Below are 24,724 nucleotides of genomic sequence, written 5' to 3'. Positions count from 1 at the left end.
CTCCGTCTTCATCTCCCCAAGTCCACTTCTGCAGAACTGATGGAGGGGAGGGGTAAACCCACGTTTGGGATTAAAGCAGCGTTCATTGAGCGTGTGTGCGCACTGAGCGGCAGCAGCAACAGTTCCTTCAACACAAAGTTTCCCCCACAGAGAAGCCCATGGCTAAATATAAGCCCTGGCTGGTGTGCTGCCTCGTCTTGGCTGGCTTGATTTGCGCTGTCGCGCTGGTCTGTCTGTGCGTCGCCACGCTCGTGGACAGAGGATGTCCCAGCGGCAGCTTCAGGCACGCGGCTGTGTCTGCAGACTCACAGCGCTGTTCCGAGGTGGGCAGGTAAGTCACCTACTGACACACACACACACACACAGACATGAAAGTTTCGTTTACACGCGTTAAATCCGGGAAGGATTTGGCTTCACGTACTGGATCTAAAACCTGCAAAAAATCGTGATGTTTATTCATTTATTTATTTTTGCATTTTATTGAATTTTATTTTCAAATTTGGAAGTTAATCTATGTGTTACAACATGCAGGACTTTCACCATGTTCACCTGTGTTATTCACAGGAATGACTTGTTCTTTCAGAGGTATATCAGCTACACCTCCCTGTGCCTGTGGGTGAGATGAAAAGCTGAGCGATGGGATAAGCAGTTTAAGAGATTTGATAAGCTCTGTTGGGAGAATAAATACCTGCAGAAGTGTGTGTAGTGGCCTTGATTCTATCTACCACTTGTTGATTTATTCCTGTTGAATGAGAGTGTCAGTGGAAAAGTGCTTTCCAGGTGCGGTAACTGATGCTAATCTTTCTAATATGAAGTGAATGGACTTGTCTGTTTCTCTGATGAACTCTTTGATACTTGTTCAGCATTGAGCCACAGTGTGAACTCCATCAAACAGTCTTCATAGTAAATCTAAATATAGACAGAAGCTGAGTTTTGTTTTTCCACTGGAATGTGCATTTAGATCTTCCGGCTTTTGTATTCAGAGGAGCAATCAGTCCTCTGCCGAGGGGTTCATTTCCCAGGTCACAGCAAAGACAATGAATTTGAGCTCCGTGAGTGATGAGGCGACATGGTCATCTGATGAGAGAAACATTGATGGTTGTTCTAAACGTGCTGACTCTGTGGGTTCCTTCTGCTGAGGAGCGATTTGAACAAAATCTTTCTATTTCATCCCAACTTAATTATCTACTCATTAGTCAAACAGGATAAAATCATCGATGTCACACAACAATAACGTTTAATCTCACTGAAAATACTGATTAAGTATAATTACAACGCTAAAAACAAATCCAATGACCTTGTACTGAACTCTCAGTAATTTTTCTTTTTCTTCTGTACGGACAAAAGCTTCCTGATAGAATGAACACTGTTCTCGTTGTTGGCCCAGACTGCTGCATCCCGGCACCAGCATTCATTTTCTCTCAATCATTTGAATAAAAACTTTCCTACTACCTCAGGTATGCAGAGAACCAGACACGCCATGCATATAAATATAATCACCAGATAAGCGTTGTGCCTCTGTAGACAACATCCCACTCAAAAATGCATCAGTTTATAACATGTACTGCATAAAGACAGAAACCAGTATCAACAACTGCATTGATTTTTCTGTCTATACTGTTCATGAGACTCCAATAATTACATTCTATTGATTAAATTTTGGTGCCATTCCACCTCCTCAGACTTTTTCTCTGTTAAAATCGATGAGTCGGCTCGGCTTCAACGGAGCCAAAACATTCCACGCTCTAGCCTCTCTTGTTGCTCAGTGAACACGTCTGACACTGTGCCAACCTCTGAGTGAAAAGACTCATTCAGAGATGATTCAGAGTTAAGATTACACGCTCTGTTGTGTAGCACAATTAGGTTGGATAAGCCTAATTATAGCAAAGCTGATGTTTTTTTGAAGGAAGACAGTTTACCTCAAGAGTCATGTGAAAACTAGAAAGCACCACCGTGGCAGGTATGTTGCCTGAAGTCTCAAATATCAGCACATGGTTTAAACTTGCTTCCTGGCAGCACTCTTTGACACCCTGAAACACTGAACCCCTGAGGGCAGCAGTGATACATGCAACTGCTGAAATGTGCAAATGCATGTGCATGGTTAAGCAAATAATAATGTGATGAGTAGTAAGACAGTTAGTGAATGACTGTGTGTTCCCAGAAATACAGTTAAAATGACTGTTTTCCAGGAACATACTCCAGCAGGGGGGGTCAGCAGCAGATGGCGCCATTGCAGCTCTTCTGTGCACATCTGTGGTCAATCCTCAGAGCATGGGGATTGGAGGAGGGTCTATAGTCACCATAAGAAATAAAACAGGTGGGTCTTCTTATACATATCTGTGACTTGAATATTTTGTTTCTTGTCAAATGCTAATGATTGAATTTAGTCCGTCACTCTAATTGCTCGTCTCTTCCCAGGCCATGTTAAGGTCTACAACTTCAGAGAAACGGTACCTCGGGCTTTTAAACCCGACCTGTTAAGTGACTGTCCCACCACAATGACAATGAGCCCAGGTAGGCAGAGATGTCCGCAGGTGTATAGTGGCTTATAATAGATTTCCTACCTATGCTTTCTGCAGTAGTAGCCATTGCAATGTCTAACCAGTAAATGTTTTCCTAACCTGTCATTTTGGCTAATTTCCAACATTATTTATTGCATTTGAAGTGTACTGTTTAGTAGAAATTAGTGGAAACACATGACTTGAACCCTCCCTGCTTAGTGTTTATAAGCGCAATGTCTGTATGTGATATAATGAATGGTTTATAACACAATGCAGTGTTGTTGTAAGCAGATATAAGGATATTTTTACAGCATTAAACATTTTTGCACACGCTGTTGCTGCAGGGTCCCTCTTTTCATTCCCTGTACAGTCCACCTGAAGTTTTGACCACTGGTTTCCATCATTTGTCTAATGCAGCTGCTGTTTCCCATCTGCACATTGTAGGCGCTCAGTGGATCGGGGTTCCCGGAGAGCTGCGGGGCTATTGGGCCATTCACAAACAGTATGGGAAGCTGTCTTGGGCCAAGCTGTTTGAGCCAACAATTAGACTGGCCAGGGAGGGCATCAATATGCCGCCGTTTCTGGCAAGACTCCTGAACGAGCCCTTTGCGAAGAAATTCGTGGAAAAGTCCTCTCTGTGGTACAGCATCTTACTAACTGCTTACTGACCGAGTTTTTAATGCTCTTCAACCATAATTGTTAACAAAACTGTTACTTCAAGAACTGCAGATTTGTAATCTCCAGCAAGATTTCATATTGCATAAGTGCATGTCAAGCTCTGTTAAAGTAGCTCCAAGAGGTCATAAATCACCCAAATGATAATGTGCAGTACGAGTGTCTCTCAGTGTGCTCTGTTTATAGTTTGTGATACAATAATTTCTTTTGCTTGGATTCTTTTTACAGTCAAATTTTCTGCCACAAGAACAAAACCATCCTGGGCCAAAATGACATCCTGAAGTTTCCTAAACTTGCAGATACCATGGAAATAATAGCAAAGCAAGGGGCAGAGGCCTTCTATACTCACAAGATAGGACATGACTTAATCGAAGACATTAAAGCTGCAGGTTGGTGCAATACTGGGATGGATTGGAAAGCTGGGGGTGTGTACGCACATTGGCAGAAAAAGAAAACATACTTGTATGTAAAGTGATAAAGAAAAAGTAGAAAATCAAATGCAATTTAATTTAACTTAACTGTTTCCTACATGCTTCTCTTAGGTGGGACGTTGACAATGGAGGATCTGAGGTCCTTCAAGGTGCGGGTGGAGGATGCTTGGACAGTTCCTCTGGGAGATATTCAGATGCACATTGCTCCACCACCTGCCGGGGGCGCCATGCTTGCCTTCATTCTCAGACTGATGGAAGGTCCCTGTGATACCTTGAACTGGCCTACTGTAGCAGTTGAATTCAATTTTAGCATCTTTGTTCTTTACTCTGAATTACGAAGAAGAAAAAACACAAAAGATTGTAGAGTTTTAAAATTGGTTGTTGTTCTCCTTTTGCCTCAGGGTTCTCCTTGACTCCAAGCTCCCTGGATGGTGACCAGAAGATTCAGATGTACCATCTTTTTATTGAGGCAGCTAAATTTGCTAATGGACAAAAGAGGAGCATTCGTGATCCTGACTTTAACGGCAAGGTTGGGACCTTTTCATCATTATAAGGATGAAAGATATTTCAAGAAAACAAGTTCATTTGTTCAAAAATTGGGAAAAGATTGTGTTTTGGATCCAAATACCCAGTTTTATTGCCACAAACATGGCCGGACAATGTCCCGACGCCTCATGTACTGGTGAACCGAAGTGCCTGACTTTGATACCTATTGCTGAAATACTGATATGAAACGTACAAATTAACATATGCATGCAGATATGCAGAAACAAATAACAGCGACATTTATTCTAGTGACTGGGCTGCAGTTTTATTACTGCTCTCATCAGCCTTGTTTCCAGCTGCATTAGGCAGCAACAATAAAAAATTCTGAGGACTCCACAGTACACCACCTGCCCAGACAAATTTAGCAACTATCTGGTAATTTCCATGTGCAGTCCCAGGGCAGGTAGACACAACGGCCAATACTACGGATGAAATCAAATAGTCACACGTTCACTGCATCAATTTTCATCCAGTGACCTGTTGGTTGAAGGAAATGTTTGACATTGTGGGAAATATGCCAATTTGTTTTCTTGCCAAGAGTAACACGAGGAGTGATACCACTCTCAAGCCTTTCAAGTTAAATGTGAAGCTATTGCTAGCAGCCATCCAGGTTAGCTTACCTCAAAGACTGGAAACACTAAAAAAAACCCTATCCTGGCTCTGTCCAAACATAAGAAAACCGGCCTACCAGCACCTTGAAAGCTCAGAGTGAGCGTGGGAGAGCAGCTTAAATGCTAGACTGATTGGGAATGAATCTCAGGTGTGTCATCAGGTGAGCGGGCAGGTGAGCGTGGCTGGCAGGGCAGTGACAGTGGAAAAGTACTGACTGAGCATGTGAACAGGTGACTCAACATACTGTGACGCTCAATTTTTTTATGATGTTCTTCTTTCAGAGTGCGGATCATTTGATTGATCCCTCCTTCATCAATCGCATCAGGGAGAGGATTTTTTCAAACACCTCCCATGACAGCTCCTACTACAATGTCAAGCCCTCCTCTGATCACATGGGGACGACTCATCTGTCCGTCCTGGATGAAGATGGACTGGCTGTCTCTGCCACCAGCACCATAAACCACTTGTGAGCAGGAAGCCTCTTCAAGCAGAGTTCTGCGTCGACTTTAAATGACATCAAATCTACACTGACATGATATTTTATCCACTCAGTCTACTGTGTTGTCTTTTGTTTCGTAGGTTTGGAGGAGCCATTTACTCTCCACGAACAGGGATCATCCTCAACAATGAGCTGTCTGACTTCTGTGGGAGAGCAGACAGAGTGACAGCAGGTGAAGTATAAACATGGCCTTTCAAGCTAAAGCAGATGAAGACATTACTTAATGCAGTCGTTTAGTCTCCTTTCAGTCTGATATGGAGTGTAATTGTTGTCATAGGTGAACAGCCTCCTTCCTCAATGACTCCAGTGATACTGGAGTCAAAGTCTGGAGGGCTCCTTGCGATTGGTGGATCGGGAGGAAGCATGATTACCTCAGCAGTGGCCATGGTAACTTAACTGTTCATGTTATCGATTGTCTGCTTCTTTCCTTGTTTTCTTACATGATTCTCTTTTATTCCCGCAGTCTCTAATGAATCGCCTCTGGCTGGGGATGAATCTGAAAGACGCCATCGCTGCACCTATAGTGTTTGTTGATTCCAAGAACAATGTGAATTTTGAGCCCGGTTTTAATGAGGTGAGGTGCTCTCGTCACTCGACTGCGACCATCCATCTAATGACCAACATTTCTGTTTATGCTAATGGATTCGGAGTGAGATTACCAGGACATAATCCTACAATAGTCACATTTAATTCACCTGTAATCAGTTGTGAAATCTGAAGTGGGAAGGGTAAGTGGAACTAATTTCTGTGTGTGTTTTGTTTGCCCTCAGTCTGTGAAAGATGGCCTCAAAGCTTATGGACACAAATTTGGGGAATGGAAATATTTCTTCAATGTTGTCAATGCAGTGGAAAAAGAGAATGGATGCATTGCGGCCGTATCGGACAGCAGGAAGAAAGGGGTATCAGCTGGATACTGACCGTACAGATCATGAGGAAGCACCACGTTCCCACTAAAATCTGCAATAAAGACTGACTGACTGAACCTTTCGCCTTAAGATCAAGGAATGTACCGAAAATGTGACGACAGAATGTGAGCATTTTAGTGCTTTTTCCTAATGGAACAGGAAGTTAATAAGCTTAAAGGATAATTCCAGTTTATTATACTTGTTTTTGTAGTTTGGGCAATTACTTCTATTAATTAGAAAACATTGTACTCACTGCAGTCATTGCAGAGACCTTGGAAATTGGCTCAAAAGATGTGAGATGGGGCAAGAAAACACAAGTGGTCAGAGGATCAGATTATCAAAACCACCTTAATTGCAGCTAAACTGATCACTCAAAATTTTTCCAAATTTAGAGCAAAATCTTGCAAAATCAAATCATCATTTCCACTTTTTTATCCACAAATTGAAAATGCACATGAAAACAAATGGACGGAAAACCCTCACAGTAATAATCCCTCGCTGGCTGTCCACTTAATGACTGTTTCTGCAGCTTTCACCTGCAGCTCACGGCCCTCATCAGTTAGCTAGTAAGTGGGCCTTGAATTGAGTAAGTCTTAACATTCAAACCCATGGTTAGCTTAATAAATCTGAGTAACTACGGGGGCTGTTTAAAAACTTCTTCCCCCATCAGTCTTCTTGTTAGCAATGTTGCCAGATTTCAGCAAATAACCAGATGAGGGTTTGTGCCGATGCGACCACTATATAACAAATTTCAGTCCAGCCAGACGTCACACACACCAGTGTCGCATAAACGACTAATGCACAGTAAGCACACCACGAGGCTGCTACTCTTATTGCACACTCCTGGCCAAAGTGAAATGTGTTAGCAGCACGAGCCATAAAACAAACAACACTGCACGCTCTGTCATGCTGAGTCTGTTGATAGTAATGAATGTTTTCATTTCTGACTGAATGGTATAGTTCTATATAGGAAGTGTATTCTGTAAATGAGCCATGTAACCGTTTCAAAGTGACTGACGTGAGTTCAAGGCTGTTGCAGGACGTCAGCTGCCCGAAGCGGGAACTTTTACTGTGACCTTAAAGATTTTATTGTATGTGAAACAAGCATTTTCAGGTCCCTGAGCATATTCTGGTATTTGTTTAAAGAGTAAGGAAACACTGTTACATTTCATTAACAGATTCACAATGAACAAAGTGTATTTTCACACCACATATAATTTTTGTATTTTCTGTGTTTTGATATGTCAAACATTTTTACTATTAACTGTGTCTTGTCACAATAAAATGTATTAAAGCCTAAACCAAGACAAGTAATCACTGAGTCTGACCTCAACCACGAGCCCTGAACATTACTTGAGCTCCGGCTTCGTTCAGACACCTTCTACACACTTTTCACCGTAAACTGCAGTTCTTTAAACATTTATCCTTTGTCGTTAGTATAGCATGATCAGCAATAATCTGCTTCATGTTTTCCTGTTTGCCTTGTTTCAGAGCAGCACTTTTGCACTTAGACAAAGGAAGCAGTAATGAGATACATTTCAGCAGAGAGACTTATGAATTAGCAATGATTTCTTAAGTGGATTCTGCTCCGTTTTCCTTTGAGGCACTAGATGTGAGTTATGAGAACATGCAAATTTTGGTCTGTGTGAAGCACCGCTGTCTTTGTTGTATGACAAATGAGTTAATCTGGATAAGTTGTGACTTCATAGCTTTAGTGTCATGATATGAACCACCATTTGAAGTAAGCGTCATTTTACACTATGCAGAAAATGTCTCTCCGCTAATAGTCTTTCAATCAAAGCAGAAGCGGTTAAATCCTGTGATGACTCTCTGACTTGCAGTGTTGGCACACTTTCAATCACAAAGTCCCTTGATGAGGCACATTATCTCACCACTATAGATATTTGATGTTATTATACTGGCATTCTGTTGATGTGTGGCTGTCATAATGCGATGCAAGGCAGTGGGTCAAATTAAAACCACATACGCATTGATATAAAAAGAGACGTGAGACTTTTCTCTTGCCTAAAGGATGAGTAAATTGGCCTATCTGAGTTGCATAACTTAAAGTTCATCAAAACTATGTAAAACTGAGATCGTGCTTAATTGGGCCTTAAAGGAAAACTCCATTGTGACTTGCTCTTTTTTGCATTTGCCACATCCTTGAAAATAATTATAATTATACCCACACCAGGTAAAGCAACTGAATATTTTAATTTATTGATATGACTGTCGTAGGGCATCCTGGTAGACTAAAGCACTAACATGCATACCACGTAACATTAATGTACCTGTTCAGATCTGGCTGGGGACATTTGATGTAAATCATCCCCCTTCTCTCCCCACATTTCCATTTCCATTACCACAGGTAATCCATCACTATAAATGAAGTCAGCAAACCAAATTCTGCTGAAGAACTAATCTCCACCTAATAAACACAAAAATTACAGCGTAATTTGCATAAGTGTATCAGCAGAGCAATATTGACAAATGTCAGGTTAGCAGCTGCTCTGTACGCCTGAATCTGATTGGATGATACAAGTCAGCTGGTAGCTTGACAGTTGTTGAATGAGCCCGTGATTATGGTGCATGTTTCCTGTTAATGTGCTCCATCAGAAACAAAATAATGTAAGGGAAAAAGTAAAGGTTTTCTATTTTTATTGTATTTTATACAGTAAAAAATTCAAATAACATTTTAGCCATGCTAGCGGTATGGCTGTGCGGATGGCTGTGCAGGTCTGCCATGAAATTTTGGCTTGACATTTATTATCTGCGCAGGCTTTGATAACTTTGGTAGTCCCCTGACTTTATATCCAGCGCCACCGTCAGGTCACAAACCTTTTTTGTCCAATAGTTTAGTTTATGACCAAATATGTGCAAAGCTAATGGTGTTCCCATCAGTTCAACAAAAACCAATCAAACAACATTTTATCATTGTTTTTGTGAGCATGTTAGCATCGCTGCAGACTCCCGATGGGCTATGTTCAGAATGCAGGCAGAAGTGGCCCAAATTCTAAATTTTGTGCCTCGTGTTGCCACGAGACTCTTGTGGAAAGATGCTGGCAGATGTAGCACATCAAAAAGTAATAATTAAGAAATCGACTCTCTTTCTCATCATCCTTGTTCTTGTTATCTGCTCTGAAGTTAGTTCAACTTACAAATGAAACTGCAAACACAGGCCTCCATATTTACTTCAGTACAACAGTTTGCTGCATGTGATGTAGTATGACGCATTATTGCTCTTTGTGAATGCGGGTCAGTTCAGGGCTGTGTACAATCCATATTGAAATCTGATAACTGGTCACATTTTTAAAAAATAATAATAACAGCTAAACCAAAAATCCAATCTGAGCAATAAATCTGAATGGAGCATTTATGCTTGCAGTGTGAACATAGCCTACTCTTGTTATCATTAGCTTAGGCAAAAAGACGCAGTAATAAAGACACTTCTGCAAGTAAGCCAGACCCGGAGACTTTTATACAGCAGGTGTGTTTTAATTATTAGTTCATTTAAAGTGTTTATTTTGAACAAATAGATATCTGTAATAGCTATGTAAAAACAATTACTGCTGGAAAATAAGCCCCCAAAAATGATCCATTCACACTTAGATTGTCCGTCATTTATGTTTAAATAAATATATGTGATATACAATAACAGGTGGTGTGAATGTTAAATCATTTTTATTATGACACTGTTCCTATCACATATGAATCAGTCGTCTGGAGCGAAAAGGCGTTATTGTTTTACACATTTGTACATTTCAGTAATTATGTAACACATTTACATTCCATCTGGAAAAAAAAAAAAAAAAAGCCCTGAATCCCAGCGGTGACAGTGAGCAGCAACAGCTGTAATGTTGTTATGGGGTCATTATAGGCCATTGCACTCTGGGTTCTGGGAAATTACTGTAAGTAATTACTGTAAGTTATTAAGTAGGATTGTGTGTCCCTGAGGTGTTATAGTCCTTTATTTTAACAGCAGCTTGTTCATGCGCTCTCTGTTTGCTGCCACTTCATACAGTATGACCAGTCCTGGAGAAATATGTTTATATTAAGTTTTAAACGATTGAAAGCTGATATAGGAATGTCTCTTGCTGCTAGTTTTGCTTTATTATTTCCTGTGGATATTTCCTTAATTAAGAGTTCAGTTGATAGTCACATATATCTTTACTGGATAACAACAAAAACAACAACATGAAACAACTCTACACTGCTAATGATTTACAAAAGTGCTTCATAAAAAGGAATGGATTGATGGGACATGACAGTAAGTAAAGAAACGATTTAAATATTTATGTGTATCTTTGTTTTCCTGTTTCAATTTTAACTTTCAAACAAACCTGAATGATGGTAAACTCTATCCTCCAAACAGCATCCAGGGTCTTATACATTTCTTAATTCCATGAAATGAAATGCATATAAATGCCCTGGACATAAGAGATTAGTCAAGTTCAGTCTGAGGTACACTTGTTTTCAAGGCTGTAATGAACGATAAGTCAACATTCTGGTATCTGAGTTGCCTGTTATGAAGTAAATGAATGTTAATCTAACTTAATGAGAGAACAATTAATGGCCAAGACAGTGCCTGGTTCTTTATCAAGTCTCTTATCTCTCAGTTGGTACCACTGGTGTCAAAGTTCACACAGCTGCAGTCTCTGTGCATAGTCAGAGGTGTGTTTATGACCTCAGTACCCTGCGGCATACGACCACTTCCGAGGATCTGATTGAGCGTGGAGTCCGTCATCTTGACGAAGCACCGCTTGCACCACAGCCCCCCCTGATTTCAGGAGCTCTATCTCATGGTTCTTTAGTGCCAAGCCATCCAGGATGTTCTGTCAACAAGAGCATAAATAAAGACATGCAGACTCTGTACAAACCAAAGAACAAATCTTTTTATCACACAGTATGGATCAACAATGCTGTGCGTTCCTTGGAAAACCTGTTTACCAGTCTGTAAACAAACCATTTTGACAATTTATATCAAGTCTGTGAAAACAATTCTCTTAATAAGCAAGAAATAAGAGAAAAGACCAAGCTTGTAATTTGCTGTCCAACACTTGGTCAATGGGATGCTAAAATCATGATGAACTGATTGCTAACTTAAAAAGGTTAATATCGTAACATTTATAACAGGTATAAACAAGAATTTGAACACACGTTGCCTTTGGAGCAGCAAATGATTTTACATCCCAGTGAAATGATCAAATAAAGCTTTAGTTCTCCAGTTTGTAAGTTTAGGAAAGAATGTATGCACGTATATATATCCACAAGATGATGTGCCTCTTTTTAGCCAGACCACAATTTAGTGTATTACCATGCCAGTGCTGAAATATTTTTCTCCTTGCTACACATCCGTGAAGGTAAATATAACGACCAGTGCCCCTGGTGCTGGTTATGACTGAGGTATGGGCTCAGTGGACTTTTGGTTGAAGGATTGCCTCCTTCCACACCACACCACCCTGCTATTAGTCACATGTATCAGTACTGTTTGCTGTTTGTGACACTCACTTTGTCAAAGTCAGACTCTGCTACAGTGGCGTTGGGACTCAGCTGGTTGTGGAGTCTTGGCTCTATCACAGCCTTTCCCACATCGTACTTGAAGAACAGTGCATTCGCAATCACCTACAAAAGCACAAACATTTCAGCCAGTGATAACAGCCAAGAAGTACACAACTCATCACTATAATTAACATTAGTACATCTGATGCTTAAAACAGCTGGATTAACTTTTGACTGTGGCTTGTGTCTTACCTGAGCGACAGAAGTTGTGATCTTTGTTCCTCCTGAGCCGCCGACCACCATCTTTACGTTCTTGTTTTTGTCAAAGATGATGGTTGGACACATAGAAGACATTGGCCTTTTTCCTTTTAATAGAAATTTGCGGTAGTTTACGTTAACATGGTCAAATGAAACACATACGTCCTTCAAGTATTCATCCCCCATTTTCAGAGTATTCTTCATTGGACTCTTTTAGGTATTTGTGTAAATGTTATTTATCCCATTGTAGAATCCACATTGAATCTCCTTTGATTCAGTGTTGTAAAACAATAAAAGATGAGACATCTTAGTATGGATGCACAAAAAAAAACATCATTCAAAAGCTCAAAACATGATGCACCATGTCAAGAAGCACAGGTTGACTTCTGCCTGACCTTCAATCAGGCTAACGTTGAACAGCCAATCTATATTACAATTTTACTGCTTTAAGAACCCTCAAATGTGTTTCTGTGTGTGCGGGTTTGTGTGTGTGCTGGTCTTAATATAACCTGGCTTGATGAAGTTATTCGGTGAAGGAGGCACTCCAAAGCCGTTTGTGATGAACGGGGAGCTGAAGTCGTCCATCAAATTGTTGAGAAGAATCCCTGTTGACGCTGACATGACTTTGGAGCCAAAACTGCAGGAAAACAACAACTGTTAGCATATCAGGAGAGTTACAGGCAGCGATTAACCAACCTCGGTAAGAATATTTGTCCCGATCAGTTAGGAGGCCATACTATAGGTTGATGGTGCTGGTGGCGGCCACAGCGCTTCCATCTTCTGCTACTACGGAGAGGTGTGAGGTCCCGTGGTTTTCAGGCATGTAGAAATCTGGCTCGTAGTAGCTCATGGGATGCGTGGTGTTGTCTGTGATCTTTTCACGGAGGCCATCAGCAAAGGAACTCGAAGTCATATTGTTGATGAGCTTTAGAAAAGAAAGTATGAAAATGATTAAAATTACAAATGTTTGGGGGAAAAGCATTGTTTAGGGTTATTTATCAAGTATTGGTTAATGGTCCATTCAAGAGGACTGGCTTGTTCAACTGTACTACATGTTATAATTTAGGTGTTTATTCTACAGCTCATTTTAGTATCAGGAGCAATTTATCACACTGCACTCTATGCAGGTGAATATGAACATGTACGCCAAACCCATCTCTTAGAAATTATGTTTAAAACTACTAATCACTAATCACAAAAATCCATTTTAGGAAAAACATGATCCCTCCTAGATTACCTTTTTTTATCATCATAATAAGGAAAAGTTAATAACGCATTGCCTGAGAAAAACATTAACATATCTGCAATATGTTGGCTGAAAACATATTTCCCTCCATTGCTCGCCGTTGCAATATAATTTCCTCTCAGCGCAACTGAAGCATGATTGATTTTTATTTGTGGTCGTATTCAGAATATTGGCTGTATGTAAAGATCGACGACGACAAGATGACAGCATTCACATCTGGGATATTTTGGCTTCATTTTTGCACGATGGGACAGAGTGGCGGCGCGTCATCCATCTTTACATACAGTCTGTGATTTAGACACTCAAAGCGCTTGACTGAGGTTAAGGATAGATTGTGGTTTGACGTTAAAAAGTCAACAGTGGCTTGAAGCACAAGACAGGCCATGATCACTTTAATATTTAACTGAAACTTTCCCTAACTTGAGAGTGTCTTACATCGTACCATGCTGCAGTGATGCACAGGTGACATCACTGCTGCGTGTGATTACAGGAGCACCTTTACTACAACACTCCTCAGTTAAGCTGAATGTGGTCAAAGGTGAAACACCACTCTTGTTCTTGTTACTCCTTAACTACAGTGCTTTGTGCATGTGAAAACATTTAAAGCTACCATGTGAGATATGAGAACGTTTAAGTTTGGTACCTCTCAGTGGTAGTACTCTGCCACCTTCAAATATATTAAAGGAAAGATAAAAACTACGAGTATTAAGGGAAAAGCAGAGACCGTGACCTTACATCTGTGATGTTGAGAAACCTGAGATCTCCAAGTAAGGTCCTCTTTGCATAGGCAAAACGAAAAGCCTCCACGATACGATGGTAGGTGAGGATCTTTTTCTCCGTGCTTGACACGCTATCTGGGCTGAGGTTGTACCCTGCAGGAAATACAACAATCATCAGCAACTCAATTCAAACAACGCCTTGCTCATCTTTCTTCATGTTCAAGTAGGCGACAGCTAAAATGGGCTTGACCCAGCCAGTTCCTGTGTTTTTTATTTAGTCTGAAAGCTGCTGTGACCACACAATGGGTATTAGCCTGAGCTGACAGCCACAGAGGGAAACAGGAGGAAAGCTGAGGGAACCGGAGAGTTTTGGTTTGATGGGTTTCAGCTGTCGGACAGAGGCAGGAGTCACAGTAAATCAGCAGGATGAAAGTTTTGGGCAGCCACTAAAATGTGTGGGTGAAGCCTCCACCACTCGACTGTGTCCAATTAGAGGTAAATTGGTTAGATTAGTGTTAGTGTGTGAGGCAGGGGGGTGCAGTGAGTGGGTGGCCAGGCAGAGGAAAGGAAAGGTTCAGAGAGATTAATTACTTTAGAAGGAAGTTTCTCATCTGCTCCTGAGAGCCAGACACTGTCACTGTATTGAAAAGTAGCAGAGAGATGGTGGACAGTTCGGATTTTCTGCAATGGCCAGCCCACATAGAGAAGGTTAAAAAAGGGCTGCAGTGTACACAGAAATGATACACGGTTATATGATGAACCAGCACATGTTCATGAACTTTGCTGCTCAGACTCAAACAAAGCATGCAGCCACCAATTATCTTTGGATCTCAATTGTTGTTCATTCACTGGTTTCGTCTTCAATTAGCAAACTGGAAGAAGTTAAATGTAAACTTGATATTGCTTTAGTAGTTTGTTGCTTTATAGCTTTATGAGGCATCACCTGTTAGAGTTACATTATCAACCCAAGATGTCATAACTACAGAACAAACGTGTCCGTCAGTGAAGACCCACGTGACTGTTACATTCATCTCTGACTCATCACTCTATGGTTATTGTTTTATATATGTGTGTGTGTGTGTGTGTGTGTGTGTGTGTGTGTGTGTGTGTGTGTGTGTGTGTGTGTGTGTGTGTAGGATGGTCCAACAATGTCAACATTATCTCCTTATTGTTTTTAAGAATCTGTTTTTTCAATCCTAAATGAGATCTGTTGCAGTTCTAAATCACACTGTGTGATATACAGTATATGCTGTTATAGTAGTGCGTGTTACTACTTTGTAAAAGACAGATCCACATTCCAAATGTGGATCTGTGTTGTAGAAAGTAGTCCAAGACACTCTTAGGTAACTTAAAGTCAGCAAAGCTTTTTATTTTAAGAGCAGATTTACTGTAGTGTAGATCAACACGCTGCTCACAGTGGAGTCCTTTCTGAGAGTGACTGGCAAAGTGAAAGCAGCTCACATTAAAGCACATTCTCTCCCACTCAGGGTGTTTTTGGACAAAGCATCAAGGCTTACCTTTCAAGATGTTTAATATCAGCGAGAGCACAGGGCCACTAGCGGGGGCATTGGGCATAACCATGGCGTACTCCCCCACATTCACCTTTAAAGGGTTCTGATCCAAGAGAGGCTCATAATCCCTCAGATCCTCCATTGTGATGATGCCGCCTAAACAGGGATTGACACACACTGTGAATGCACACTTGGGCAGAATTGGAAATATAAATCCTCCTTAGCATGGAAATTAGATGTGCAGAGAGAGGTACATGTTTATTTTAGCAAATGGCTTTTAGTGATAAAGATAGCAGCAATAATGATAGTAATGATAATGTTCTTCATTAATGAAGCATTAATGTGGTCTGTGGGTACAGAAACATGTTCTAATCTGCAAGTTCTCTACTAGAAATGACAAAAGTCGGAACTTTCTGTTGCTGCTATTTATAGAAGGCTTATTCATCATGTTGCTGAGCCTATTCATTTAAACAGAGTAATTGCAGTTTTCCTGATGAGAAACGGGAGCAGATTTTCTATAAGCAATGTGACGTGTGACTTCAGACTGGTTAAACGGTCCCTGCTCATCGACTTTCCCAGTTCAAATAAAACAAGAAAAAAACACTACCTGCTGCCTGAATATCTTTCACAAGGTTCTGAGCCAGTTCTCCCTTGTAGAAAGCATCAGGTCCCTCTTCGGCTATTTTCCTATAGGTTTCTGCAAGCTTGGGAAACACAATGGTGTCGTTTTCTTTTAGGATGTCGCCGTTTTTCCCACAAAACACTTCACTGAAATAGAGGGAAAATATGATTTAAGATGGTCATCATCATGATGAAGTGACTTTCAGATAATCAGCTCTTTACTCCTTAGGTTGAGGCCTCTCACCATAGGGCTGTGTCATTGATGATGGTTGACCTGCGTACAAACAGAGCATTGGCGAGTGCCCTTCCCACAGGAAAACCCTTCTTAGCAAGATCAATGCTCGGCTGGAACAAGTCTTTCCAAGGCAGTTTGCCATGTCGTTCGTGTGCCATCTGGTAACCTCGGATCTCTCCTGGTACAGCAATAGACAGCCCTCCTACCGACCATGCGCACCAAGGAAACAAAGACTTATACTGTAGCACTGCCTCGTAAGTTATTCAGACATTACTTCAGGGCATTGGTACTACTATGGGATTTGTTGTCTAACTTTCATTGTGTTTGTGTGAGTCCATCACAGCTCTCAGAGTAAACACAATCTAATCTAACTGTCACAAGGTCATCCTCTTTCATAATATTGTGAACTCCAATTTCTCTCCATTCATTTACATGTCTGATAGCGCTGGTTAAACATTACCTTGCTGGGCTAATTCTGAACTGTTGCCAAACATGTTCTCTGTTGCGTTGGCTGGTGCCGTCTCCCTGGCATTAATGGTCTCAATCACTCCTGTGTATGAGTCACAAATCAGGAAATGCATTTAGGATCCAAATGATCAGGAAGCTGGAGTGGGGGGGGGGGGTATGTTAGAGTAAAGGTATACCAGTTGTTGCGTTGTAGATGGTGAAGAAAAGTCCTCCTCCAATGCCCATACTGTGGGCATTCATAAGTCCAACACACAGTAAAGCAGCTATAGAGGCATCGACTGCAGACCCCCCTTTCATCAGTATGTCTCTGTAGTAAAATTAATTAAAACACACCAAGGGAGGGAAGAGGTGGAGGATTAGTTTTTACTCTTAAGATCTTAAGACCCTGTGTTGGCAAACACATAAATAAATTAAATAAAGCAGGTTCATGGGATTTGTATGTATGCTTAAGTCATGTGTGCATGTGCTGTATGCGTGTATGCATGCACGAGTCTGTTTACAGCAGAGCAACGCGCCTATCCTGAAAGATGTTTCTGTGTGTAAGCTCTCACCTGCCAACCACCGAACAGTGCCCAGCATCTGCTGCCACAGCTGCCCTCCAGTACCTCCTTCTCTCCACACCGAAGAAGACACCCAGAAAAGTGGCGACAGCTGCCAACAGTAGTATCAGCAGTGCTATGATTATTGTCTTCTTTGCCATAGTTATAGCCCGGGAACAATAAATACTTTAATGCCTGTTAAGACAAGAACATTATTTGTATTATAAAATGTGTGAAAATGCACCTGCAAAGAGCCGCACTTTGTTATATCAGAAACAAGGAAAACCAAGCTGTAAACCAAAATGCAAGATAAAATATCACATAGATCAAAAGGATTAATAATTTACAAATTACACACACTGTGTCATAAAATACATTAATATATGTGCATTAATATTGCATTATCAGAAGAATCAATAAATATCCAGAAATTGAAGCAATATAATACCTCGCTTGAAAGTTCAAAGGTTTTGTGAAACGTTTACACATTGAAGTATCAGTTACATAAAAAGGTTATACATACTCCTTCGCCTCCTCAGCTTTCATCAGAGTGTTTTCAAAGCTGTTTGCTGAAAACTTGGTGTCTTAATAGTCACAAAAATGAGTACTGGTTTTACTTAATGCAATATTATTTTCATTACTTTGTCTAACCTTTTTTTTATTTCTAACAGGGCTGAACAGTTTTTTTCCAGGCAGTTCCATCTATGTTCAGTTACAGCTTGTGCTAACAGGTTAATAATTTCAAATAAGTAAATAAGTAACCACAAAATGTCAATAGAACATGGCAAAAGGTAGCTGGGGAATTCATAGACTCATTGGCTCACATGGGCTCACTGCTTGTCCAAAAACTCCTGGAGTCACTTTTGTCAATAGTTTTTAACAAAACAGGGAAGCAACATTATACCAAAACATATCAAATGGCTTAAAGTAGTCCACCAATTTATCATTGCACTCGTAAAATACTAATTAACACAAAACCAACACAGCATAATCTGAGATGTGTATTGTTTTTTTTTATTCCACAACATTGTTCTTCATCGTAAAAAACTGATGCTTACATTACCCACAATGCAACTTGACAGCTGGCAATGCAGCAGAGACTCAGGCATGTTGTGCTCATTGTGGGTAATGTAGCCTCAAGCTGCTAACCTCAAGCAGAGAGGGTGAGCAGGCTACAGAAGCCTGCAGAACTAACCTCTCTCTTAACTCCACAACAGATTTTTTTTAATTTTCAAAATTGTAGTCTGACTCAAGTGACATCATTTGAGGCAATTTATCAGATTTTGTGCATCTCCCTGTGAGGCCGCCAAAGGCTTTATACAACTCTTTTCACATATGCAGTCGTAATCCTGAAGACCCGTGAACAGACTTTGATGTGTACCATCGGTGGAGTTCCCTTTTAAACAATGTACAGACTTGTACATCAGGGAAACAAAGCAACCACGTGGCACAACACAGGAGAGCCAACACCTAGAGTCATGACTCAGCACTCCACATCTCAAGGACAAGGGACATTCTTTTGAGGACAATGATGTACATATTTTGGCCAGGGAAGACCGATGGTTTGAAAGAGGAGTAAAGGAAACCATCCAAACTGGAAACACCATCACTAAACAGAGGAGGTGGTCTTGGACACCACTTATCAGCCACCTACAATGCCATCCTGAGATCTCTCTCCTGGCAGCTTAACAGCCATTCACATCAGGACTCATGTGACCCTGCTGAGTCACATGAAGGACGGGTGGGTCAACGACTCACTCATGAACACCTATTGAGCCATCAGTACAATGATTCATGTGAGCTAGAACCACAAACAAGTCCAGTTGCTTCTGGAAGCACTTAGAAGTGCCATGAGCTGGATGAATGAGAATCTTCACAGACTGTTAAACAATCACAGAAATCTACGTAGCTGTAATAAACGAGACTAAAAGTAAAGTTGAGGCTGGTAGGAGTTCAGTCGTAGGGTTTTGTATTCTGAGCCAAATCAAACCTGACCTGTTGGCAATAGGTCAAAAGTATATATGGAGGTTCCGTGGGCAGCAATATAACCCTAACCTCTGACGGCATCCTTAAAGCCTCCCTGCTTAACAGGATGAAGAGGAAATACAACTACAAGACACAACACAAAAGGCTTCAGGCTATTTCAAATCAAACATTGCACTGAGTTTACGTTATAAATGTCCCTGCTCCAATAAAGTTAGATTGCATAGAGATAGAAACTACTTTATTGTCACGCACAAGTTACAAAGTGAAATGTACACTGAAAATAACATAGCCAACACAGAGAGGGATTTTGAAGTGTGTGGTGAGGACTGTGCTTGACAACAAAACTGTTGTGTCAAAGTAATACAAAGTAACTCAGACATACAAAGTTCCAGCTTTGTATGTCTGAGATGATCTGACTGTGAGTCATGTGTCCTCCTGACTGCGCTTTCAGCAGCCAAAAAGAACAATGAAAAACAAAAAGCCTTATTTAGAACATTTTAGCTTAATGATACCCGCCATTTGCTCCAAATCCTAAAGCCTGCTGTCATGCGGATTCTGTGGTCTGTCAAAGGAATGAGACCTCATTACATAACAGGCAAATTTATTGATACATATACAAGAGCTGCTGCTGAATGATACAGCACACAAACCATTTATACAAAATCATCGCCAGACTTCACATCTCCAAGTGCGAAGTTCCCGAAACAATTTGAAGCAAAATTGAAATTTTGTGGGGTGAAAGCGCCACGTGGAGAAATTTAAATCCAAATCCTCAATTTTAGCTTTGGATTCAAGATTGTTGAGCTGAACCTTCAGACATGTAAAACAATTTTCTGTCTTACCTTGATTCTTCTCGGGAGGCCTCAGCAACAGGTCGCTGTGTGCGTTTGCCACGATCTGCAGCAGTTGGTGGGTAATAGGCTTACTGTGGTTCTCAATATGTAACTGTGACAGTCATTAAACTTTAACCCACCCCATCATAAAAAAAAAAAACGGAAAGGAGAAACAACTTGAGGCGACATTCAAATTATCGCTCAAATAATTAGTCACCTGTGCTCAATCTTCACATAACTTTCTAAAATACCACAGAGCAATTGCTCGACCCTGAAACTGAGAGGAAATAATTCACCAGATGAATAGCTCTTTATCTGCAGTGGCACTCACACTTACCTGCAACAGATATTAACTACTAACTAGCCTAACTTTGTTGATGGTTCATTTCAAATAGATGACATATGATTCTAGGTAGTCAACACTTTTACAGAATCATAACGTAGGGACCATAAATATTGTTTTTGGCATGATGGCTCAAAAAAAACCTCTTTGATTTTTAAAGTTTTAAATAAAGTGCCTCCTCACCAGGAAAATGAAGACTTTCAGGGCTGCGAGGGAGAAGATCACATCTGCCATGAGGGGAGGAAAGAACACTGAGAACTGTGATGGGAGTTCTTATTATTCATCTTCTCTTTACTCAATCATAAGTATTCACTGTCTTAAGACCAAATGAATAAGCATGTCATATGATTAGGTGTGTGCATGTGTCATAATCTGCTGACCATGTAACCATGTACAGTATGTTAGTATGCACTGATTAAGTGAACCTTGTGTCCTGACTGTACAACACGTTATGATGTGCCTATTGAGCCGACATTGTTCTGATGATAGAACAAAGTCATCCTGTCTACAAAGATAATATATTGTATATAATCTATCAAGTTCTCCTGCTCCAGGCTCTTTCTTGTCATCTCACACTCGAGACAGCAAGAAGGGATTCCGTCTGCAGGCGTCAGAATAAACTGACAGAAAGACAATGAACGACTCTGTGCTTTTTAGTACAAAATTGCCAGAACAGAATAAACTGCAGGGGGACAGTGTGAAGGGGTGCAGTGCTGGATGAGACGGGTCAGTCAAATAAGCAGCAGACCAATAGGTGGAGGGCAAGAGGGACAGGACAGATTCTCACCTTTAACACAGAGGCCATGGTCCAGTTATCCCAGGTAATAGCCATAATCCTAGGTAACCACCTATATAATTGTTCAAGTTGCTCTAAAATCTAGTTTGTTTAAGCTCCAGATGGCCTGCCGGTGCTCAAGGAGGAGTGGTGTGTGTGCAATTAGGCAAAAAGCTCTGACAGGTGGCCTTGAATCTGATTCCTGATCGAAAGGTTTTGTTTTGGTTGCAGGTTATTCAGGTTAACAAAAGCAACGTTGCAGCAACATGATATCACAGCAAAATGTTTCCGCTTCTTAAATTATAGCTTTCAATATACAAAAAATACTTGTCACACTTGTAATTGAAGGTGATAGCGCCGTCTAAGGAGTCTCTGTAAACGCAGCCTATTTTGTCATTTGGTCCCCACATTGGACATTTAGTTACAGCTGTGATAACATCACCATGTTAACGTTTGTGTTTTCACAGCTGTGGCCCATCAGCTGTACTGAATATCCATGGTTGGTTGCATGGCTCGAGTTCAAATAGAAACAGGCAGGAAAATATTGCACTCATCTGAGCAGCTAAGACCTGACAAAACATGATTAACCTCCATCATACTGTTTTATTCAAATGACAAATCAATGACTCATTTTTTGACAATTACCATCTTCTTTTTCACAAGACTGAGACTTATGCATATGAGCAGGCCAACGCCGCCTTACATACTGCCCACAAACATTAATGAGGAAAGTTTGGTTATGTACATTGATGGAAAAACTCCAGAATGTGCTCTCTGCATATACGGATAATAGGTGAAGCACACAGCGTTTAATAATTCAAAGCTCAAACAGAACATTTAGTCGTGTGTAGTGGACTCTGCTCATCCAGCAGCTGCACGATGCTGTATTCTCCTCAAGTCTTCCTTCATTCAGTGAACACAGAACAAAACACTGTTCTTCTTCTTCAACATCATTTTAGTCCCTTTCTTCTTCTTTTGTAAACATGCCTACTCTGAGCATATAACTGACGCACGTCAGAGTCTGATAATACACAACACATCTACGACAGTCTGTGATTCACTTCCCATGCTGGAGGCATGTGAGGTGGCTCACTAGAACACCTTAACAAAGAAGTATGAGTCTAATATCAAGCTTGATACGGTACGCTGGAGGACCTCCTCACCACAAATCCCCACCACCTTGAAGAGTAAGAGACAAAGTCAGATATGCTCAAAGCAGGCCCATGATTCACACTGAATTAAAAAGGTTTGCAACCTCGTAAAGCACAGAGTGACACAGATGTCCCCCATGCACCGAGAAGCAGAACAGAGGGGAGAACGAGCAGCCCGGGAGACAACACTAACTGTCATGAAACCTGCTGCACATCAGCTCCCGGAGTGTCCTTCTGGCTGTCAACTCCTGCACCAAGAACCTCCACCGCATGTCCGCAGACAAGGTCAGACGTACAGTAAACGGTGGCAGCTCACAGCTTTAAAGGTCTCAAACATCCTCTTGTGTGCGTCACATGGTTGATGTGTGTCTCTCACGCCTCTACTCGAAAACATAATGCATTGTTTTAAACTGAGCTCCAGAACAACCCTTCAGCACACGCTGTGATCTGAGGGGAGTGATGGCCAGGCTGGAGGGAGAGGCTGGATGTGAAATGACAGGAAAGGGGACCAAATACTGAGAAGGTGAAGGAGAATTGGTGACAGGGAGCTGATAGGACTTATAATCACATGGGGGGTTGCTTAGTGATATAAGAGGGCTGTTATAGGGCCAACAGTGGATTAGGTTTGAAAGCTCAGGCAAGGACTCATATCACATCGTCATTGCCCAGAGAGATTCACCCTATGCTTTTAGCTGGTCATCAAGATGCATCTGTGTCAATGACAGCGAATGCAGGTGAGATCTTGAAGTACGTAGCAATACAAGCATGTCTCACTTTAGCCTCTTTGATTGCAACCTTCCTGTGCCTGCAGCAGATTCTCACAGCTTTTTTTCCCCCAACTTCTGTTGTTTTTTTGAATGAATGTTCAAATCAAGTCTCAGTCATCCAGGTCATGGTGGTGCGTCAAAGGCGACAGGAGTTATAGACTTAAAGAGTGACTTAATAACACGATTGTAAAAACAGTGTTCCACCCAATGTCGCAGTGTTCTGACGCACACACTGTGAAATCAACTCATACATCACTGTAAAAAGGGAAACTACAGGAGGTCAGGAAAAGCAACATGTTTATTCATGTGCTTCAGCGTATCCATGTGCTCCGTAAGTCACATGTCATGCATTTGCATTTATATTTATTGGCCCGTCAGCTGTTGGTCAAACACCAACAGCTGACGGGCCCCTCCACCCACTGAAAGAAAAAGGAGAATCAAACATTATTTTTGACTGCAAAAAGGGATGACTAGGTGTGATTTCACTCGGTCTTCAAAAGGGTATGAAAAGCAGTGTTTTATGCCCTGTCTGGTTGAGGTTTTAAGTCTGTTGTACCTGTAACATACGCAGCAGCGACACACCCTGAAGCACACCTGCACATCACTGCATCAAGGCCGAGCAGTTAAAGCACCTGAGGTCAGCTGCTGTGTTGTTGCTCTTTACAGATGCATCGCTCTGAATCCATTTGTTGTTAAAGCTACCACTCAGAGTTACGGGTCATGTTTTTCAGTCTTCACGCAGTGTTTTATTTATTTATTTCTGTATCTGTCTACCAGCCCATCTGCCTGAGTGTGATCAATACTGTTCCTGATTTAATGGACAAACCAAACCCTGAGCTTATGCAGTCTGCATAGCTGATGGATAAACAGGGGAGTTTTAGTGTAAATCCTCAGCATCAGCAAACTGCCAATCCTCCATCTACTTACCTACCATGAATGCACTCTCCACTGTCCCTCTAAAACCCCAGACAATTTGCACCAAGTTCTTTAATATCTCAGTCATGCACGCTCTTCACATCCACCAACTGATCCTCCACCAGCACCAAGTGTTAATGGATCACAGGCTGCATAGTCAGTCAAAGCCTGGGAACCTAAGACCCTAAGGGGGTGGACAAATCAATATGAACATCTTTAAAATGTAATGAAATCCAATGCAACACCAGTGCAATAAATACTGCTGTCGTAAAACCGAGATTGCTATTGTATCCAAATGTTGCTGAGAGTGTCAGAGAGCTGTTTATAATGTAGGTGCTTATATTTAATTGTCCATAGGCAAGATAGAAGATCTATCTATCTATCTATCTATCTATCTATCTATCTATCTATCTATCTATCTATCTATCTATCTATCTATCTATCTATCTATCTATCTATCTATCTATCTGTCTGCCACATTTTCATATTGCTACAGTAGATGATGAAATTGTTATATAAGGCCCTATAATAACACAGGATTAAGCAGGTCTACTTTCTCTGATTGACTCAATGTCACATAAACAACCTGTGCGTTATGATGTGAGGTCGAGTAAGAAATCTAAGCTGCCAACAGTTTCCCACACGACTCACTCTCGGGCTGTGCGAAGAATCACGATCTGATTGGCTGA

At 41.1% G+C, this 24,724-nt stretch overlaps 2 protein-coding genes across 2 annotated transcripts; one reads left to right on the top strand and one right to left on the bottom strand.

Moving 5' to 3' along the window:
- ggt5b (gamma-glutamyltransferase 5b) lies at positions 1 to 7,480 on the top strand. The gene is made up of 12 exons (XM_070989747.1): positions 1 to 331; positions 2,190 to 2,317; positions 2,419 to 2,514; positions 2,946 to 3,141; positions 3,405 to 3,565; positions 3,719 to 3,865; positions 4,009 to 4,136; positions 5,047 to 5,231; positions 5,345 to 5,436; positions 5,542 to 5,651; positions 5,728 to 5,838; positions 6,035 to 7,480. The coding sequence occupies exons 1-12, from the start codon at positions 159 to 161 to the stop codon at positions 6,179 to 6,181; spliced, it is 1,674 nt and encodes a 557-aa protein (XP_070845848.1). The 5' UTR covers positions 1 to 158; the 3' UTR covers positions 6,182 to 7,480.
- A 3,374-nt stretch (positions 7,481 to 10,854) lies between these two features.
- On the bottom strand, positions 10,855 to 17,426 carry ggt1b (gamma-glutamyltransferase 1b). The gene is made up of 12 exons (XM_070989217.1): positions 17,278 to 17,426; positions 16,903 to 17,033; positions 16,719 to 16,808; positions 16,268 to 16,460; positions 16,010 to 16,170; positions 15,409 to 15,558; positions 13,908 to 14,044; positions 12,664 to 12,851; positions 12,436 to 12,563; positions 11,921 to 12,033; positions 11,678 to 11,791; positions 10,855 to 11,001 (listed from the first exon to the last, which is right to left on the bottom strand). Exons 1-12 carry the CDS (start codon positions 17,424 to 17,426, stop codon positions 10,855 to 10,857), a joined length of 1,701 nt encoding a protein of 566 aa, XP_070845318.1.
- Positions 17,427 to 24,724: the final 7,298 nt, after the last annotated feature.

The sequence above is a fragment of the Chaetodon trifascialis genome, chromosome 20 (assembly GCF_039877785.1).
Source record: "Chaetodon trifascialis isolate fChaTrf1 chromosome 20, fChaTrf1.hap1, whole genome shotgun sequence".
NCBI classification, from domain to species: domain Eukaryota; kingdom Metazoa; phylum Chordata; class Actinopteri; order Chaetodontiformes; family Chaetodontidae; genus Chaetodon; species Chaetodon trifascialis.
This window is presented reverse-complemented; position numbering and strand designations above follow the sequence as displayed.